Raw genomic sequence first — 5993 nt, forward strand, 5'->3', positions numbered from 1 at the left:
GGGCAGCCACAGCTTCTCTGGGCAGCCTGTGTCAGGGCCTCACTACCCTGACGGGAGAATTTCTTCCTAATAACTGATCAAAATTTACACTCCTTCAGTTTAAAGCCATTACCCCTTTTCCTGTAACTACACTCCCTGATAAAGAGCCCCACTCCAGCTTTCTTGTAGGCCACCTTTTAGGTACTGGAAGGCTGCTCTAAGGTCTCCCTGGAGTCTTCTCTCTTCCAGGTTGAACAAGACCAACTCTCTCAGCCTGTCTTCATAGGAGAGGTCCCCCATCACTCTGATCATCTTAACGGCCCTCCTCTGGACTTTCTTCAAGAGGGCACCCCAGAGCTGGGAGCAGTATTCAGATGAGGTCTCACCAGAGCAGAGTAGAGGGGCAGAATCACCTTCCTCAAACTGCTGGTCTTGATTCTTTCGATACAGCCCAGAATATAGTTGGCTTTCTGGGCTGCATGCACACATTGCGGGGTCATGCTGAGCTTTACATCAACAAACACCCCCAAGTCCCTCTCCTCAGGGCTGCTCTCAGTCCCTTTTCTACCCAACATGTAGTTGTGCTTAAGACAACCCCAATTTATCTGTAGGACCTTGCACTTGGCCTTGTTGAACTTCATAGTTTCACACATGCTCCCCTTTCAAGCCTGCCAAGGTGCCTCTCGATAGCATCCCTTCCTTCCCACGTGTCAACCTCACCACCCAACTTGGTGTGGTCAGCAAACTTGCTGAGGGTGCACTCGATAGTGGTCTAAAGGCTCTTTCCTAACTTAAGTTATTCTATGAGTCTATGTTTGCAGGTTATCTGTGTTCTCCAGCAAACAGCAGCTGGGCTGACTTGTAGGCAAAATACAACAGAAAAAAAAAAGTACTATTTGAGCACTACAACCCTCTTGTAGCTATTTTTGATCTTACCCACCTGCATAACTGAAAAGATGGGGACAACAGATTTAGCTCACCAGGAGAAATACTGTGAGGATGGTGTTAGCAACTTTGCATCTTTTAAAGGCTTAGGAAGGTCATTTAATTCTTGTACCTGACTTCCACTTCTCCTCTGTATCAGTCAAAAAATACCATCTGGTTATTCTTCTACTGAGCTTAATTTGTGCATCTGGCTATTTTTAAATGGCACATACTCCTTCATGGCAGGACGGGAAATTAAGGGAGAAAATTAGCCCATAATCTTCTGTTCTACCTAGTTAATAGCTCCACATGTATTATTATCTATTACAGATAATTCCAACAAGTAATTTAGCAGATTGCACTGTCAATGCATCCTGCCATTCTGCCAGGGGCAGCAACCCAAATACTCTGCTGAGAGCTGATGATGGCAGGATATCTCCAGGGGTGCAGATCCACCCCATGGAGGATGGGGAAAGGCAAACAGGAGGTGTTTGAGAAACCAAGAATCATCTGCCAGGCAAAGCTACTAAGAAAACAATGAGAGAAGGCAGCTAAGAACAATGGGAAAGCGAAAGCCAGGCTGGCCAGTACTGCACAGCCCCCAGCAGAAGACAGGATCAAGGAAAGGGTATCATCTGCAGATGGTACCCCTTGCAGGCAGTTCAAAAGTCAACCACAACACCCACTTCTGGGTGATGTCTCCAAGTGTTGTTTTGACAGGATGGCACCATACAAAACTCCTGATGCTCCACTGAAACAAATCTAGTTGTTACTAGCATCAAACTGCTTTAGAATCACAGAAGGGTAAGGGTTGGAAGGCACCTCTGGAGACCATCTAGTCCACCCCCCATTGCCAGAGCAGGATCACCCACAGCAGGTTGCACAGGATCACATCCAGGTGAGTTTTGAGTATCTCCAAAGAAGGAGACTCTACAACCTCCCTGGGCAGCCTGTGCCAGTGCTCTGCCATCCTCACAGTAAAAACATTTTTTCTCATATTGAGGTGGAACTTCCTGTGTTCCAGTTTGTGCCCATTGCCCCTTATCCTGTCACTGGGCACCACTGAGTCTGTCCCCATGGTCTAGACATCTACCCCACAGATACTTATCAAATTGATGAGGTCCCCTCTCAGTCTTCTCCAGGCTAAACAGACTCAACTGTCTCAGCCTTTCCTCATAAGAGAGATGTCCCAGTCCCCTAATTCTCCTTCTATCCCTTTGCTGGACTCTCTTCCATAGATCCCTGTCTTCCTTGAACCAGGGAACTTGGACCTAAGTCATGTTATCAGCTCCAGGACACTACCTGCACACATAAGCTGCTATTTAAGGCCAGATGCTTTTGGAAGCAGTGTTGGTGACTCATGCATTGACCCTACTGTCCAATGATACAGAGTCAGCAACCATGCGCGATGCTAAGGGTGAAGGAGAGTCACAGTGGGGTGCTCCAGCAGCCCAGCTATGACTGTGCAAACTGGCTGTGTCCATGCAGCTGTGCCACGCTGCTTTCAAAGACAATCTGCATTTTCAAGAATGCTAAATTTATGCCTGTGCTGTGCAGCTGGTTGTACATCAATCCTGATCATGTGAAACAGGCAACATTATATTAAGCACAACTAATGAAGGTTTAAATTAGATATTAGGGGGAAGTTTTTTACAGAGAGAGTGGTGAGGTGCTGGAACAGGCTGCCCAGAGAGGTGGTGGATGCCCTGTCCCTGGAGGTGTTCAAGGCCAGGTTGGATGGGGCCCTGGGCAACCTTGTGTAGATCCAGGCCTGGAGGCTGGTGGCCCTGGCTATGGCAGGGGGGTTGGAACTCTGATCCTTGGGGTCCCTTCCAACCCAGACCATCCTATGATTCTATGATTCTATGAATACAAGTTGTAAAAAGCTAGAGAAAAAAGTCTTCTTTAACCACATCAAGCAATTAATGCACCTTTTCCTCTTTTACAGCTGACTATTTTTTTTGGCATTATGTTATTGAATAATATATGATGATATTCAAAAAAAGCACAAGGAGCCAGATCCCAAATTCATCCCATGGTTTTGCACTTAAAGGCTCTGCTCTGAGCAGACAGACAAGAAGAAAGCAATGGGTGGTTGATGCAGAGTCAAAGTAGGCAGAACAAAAAGCATCAGCTAAACACTGAAAAATCCTTAGAAAGCAGAGCTGGGAATTGAATCCCTTAGAAAGTTGACAATGGTGCTGGCTGTTTGAACACATCAGTTTGGCTTCTGGGATGAACTTTTTGATTTTCTGGTCATTAATTAAATCCTGATTTATCTTGCACAATATCCAGACTCTGGGGTTTAGCAACCATGCAATATACCCACAGAAACAGACTTTCTCTAACTAATGAGTAGGAGGCTTTGCATGTACACACCATGACAGAAATTACACTTTTTGGAGCACCAGCCTCTAGCATGGTGTTCATAAATATACAGGCAATAAAATTAAGTATGTAAGTATGTTACCATTTTCTCCGTGATAGCCCAGGTTAAACACAACCAACTTGCAAAACCTAGGATTGGAACCTCTATCTAAAATTATATACATTCTTGTTTCACCCTTTCCTAAAACAGTGGGTCATAGCAATCACATACCTTGATGTGTATCACAGCTACAAAAAGAACCACCTACAGTTTAATACAAGAAGCTGTATTTCCATACTAGCTTCAAAATACAGAGATCACACGACCATTCAGGCTGGTGAAAACCAACAAGGGAAAAGTAGATGGATTATTGATTCTCTTAGCAATAAGAAGGGTGGTGTTACATGCAGCAATAAGCATCCAATTTAGAAGGCTGGTCTATACGGGTTTAGACAGCTAAATGCCAGGGGATCCCCAAATTAACTACTATGAATTAACAATGATACTAGTGATTGAATGGGAGGAGAGTTTGGCTGATAGTATCCTCATCAAGAAAAATGTTTTGACTGTGGAAACTACTGCCTTCTATTCCACCTCTCAGTAGTAAGAAACATCTCCTTGGCCTATCTATGGAAAGGACTTATGTCAAGTCAAAGAAGTTATCTAACCCGTCTTTGGCTAAGGAAGGTTTTCCACGCATACTTATTAAATGTAAGCTTTTCTGTTCTCTCACTATCCAGCCTGAACAAAGGAGGTGGCCATGTTTGCCCACCATATGGACAATCAGAGCGGTCCTTTCCTTCTCCCTACATTACTGCTCCTGTTGCAGAACAAGAGCTACCCCGAAACCTCCGACCCTCCTCCTGGCAACGAGATGACAGAGTCAGCCATCGGACCGAGCCTGAGCAGGAACCACACTGTTTCGCTGTACGACCTGAGCCTGGGGGAAATTGCAGGGGCTGGCATGGTTTTGGGAGCGTTGTGGCTGGTTTCTATCTTGGGAAACTCCCTCGTTTGCGTAGTGATCCGCAGGAGCAGGAGGACACAATCCACCACCAACTATTTTGTTGTCTCTATGGCTTGCGCAGACCTTCTCATCAGCGTCACCAGCGTGCCCTTCGTGCTGCTCCAGCTGACCTACGGCAGGTGGCCGCTGGGCCATGTCATGTGCAAGCTGGTGAGGTACATACAGTACCTCACCCCTGGAGTCCAGATATACGTGCTCCTGTCTATATGTGTGGATCGATTCTACACTATCGTCTACCCACTGAGCTTCAAAGTGTCCAGGGAGAAGGCCAAGAAAATGATTCTGGCCTCTTGGCTACTTGAGGCTGTATTGGCATCACCGGCGTTCCTTTTCTATGGCTCCAACAGCGATGGCCACTGCAACTTCTTTCTCCCCAGTTCTTGGGAAGGAGCTGCCTACAGTATCATCCAGCTCTTGGCAGTGTTTCTGATCCCATCCATCCTCATTGTACTCTTCTACCAGAAGGTCATCAAGTACATTTGGAGAATAGGCACTGATGGCCTTACTGTAAGGAGGACAATGAATATTGTTCCAAGAACAAAGGTGAAAACCATCAAGATGTTCTTAATGTTAAACTCGGTGTTTCTTCTGTCCTGGCTGCCTTTTTATGTGGCACAGCTCTGGCACCCACTGGAAACAGACCCCAGAACCAGCTCCTTGGTGTTCCTGGCCATCACCTGGATCTCGTTCAGTTCATCAGCCTCAAAGCCAACCCTCTACTCTGTGTATAATGCAAACTTCAGACGAGGGATGAAGGAGACTTTTTGTATGTCTGCCATGAAATGCTACAGAAGCAATGCGTACACCATCACCACCAGCTCCAGGATAGCCAAGAAAAATCACGTTGGGATTGCTGAACTCCCAGCTCCAGCCAAAACTGTTACCAAAGACTCCCTCTATGATGCTTTTAACAGAGAAGCAAAGGAAAAAAAGCTCGCCTGGCCTATTCAGTCCAATCCCCCAAACACTTTTGTCTAGTTGCTTCCATGGTTTTGAAAATTTCCTGTGTCCCCTCAGAATGAGGAGCTTTCCCTCAGTTTTGAACCAGTGTATCTTTAATGGTTTGTAAAAGAACTTTTAGGGAAGAAAAACAGATGTTTTATTTTAATAAAGGCATTGGCTTTGATGTGTCCAGTCTCTTTCCTTCCAGTGATGCTCTGCTTATTGGAACGACTCTCCCCAAATCACCAATGCACCTCTGTTACCAACCAGAAGAGCCCTTCCACTCTCAGTACATAGGGGAAGGGGAAAGGAAGAACACTGCTTGCTGTGAGCACTGCACCTTGGCCACCACACACACAAATCTACCCAAAGCCATCTAGATCTCTTTTCCTAACAGTCCCAGGCGTGCCCAGGGGGCTGAGAAGGCTAAAGGCATCCTGGTCTGTATCAGGACAGGTGTGAGCAGCAGGGCCAGGGAGGTGACCTTACCCTGTATTCAGCCCTGTTGAGGACGCACCTTGAGTACTGTGAGCATTTTTGGGTACCACAGTATAAGAAAGACATCGAGGTGCTGGAGAGGGTGCAGGGAAGGGGAACTAGGCTGATTAGGAGTCTGAAGAACAGGTCTTATGAGAAGAGGCTGAGGGAGCTGGGGCTGTTCAGCCTGGAGAACAGGAGGCTAAGGGGAGACCTGATCTCTCTCTACAGCTACCTGAAAGGAGATTGCAGTGAGGTAGTGTGGTGTTTTAGCCC

At 46.4% G+C, this 5993-nt stretch overlaps 1 protein-coding gene across 1 annotated transcript; it reads left to right on the forward strand.

Moving 5' to 3' along the window:
• Window positions 1–4031: 4031 nt before the first annotated feature.
• GPR19 (G protein-coupled receptor 19) lies at window positions 4032–5276 on the forward strand (the record flags this gene model as incomplete). Its single annotated transcript, XM_084267592.1, has 1 exon — window positions 4032–5276. The coding sequence occupies one exon, from the start codon at window positions 4032–4034 to the stop codon at window positions 5274–5276; it is 1245 nt and encodes a 414-aa protein (XP_084123718.1).
• Window positions 5277–5993: the final 717 nt, after the last annotated feature.

This window comes from Gallinula chloropus, assembly GCF_964237585.1.
Source record: "Gallinula chloropus genome assembly, chromosome: 1".
Classification (NCBI taxonomy): Eukaryota; Metazoa; Chordata; class Aves; order Gruiformes; family Rallidae; genus Gallinula; species Gallinula chloropus.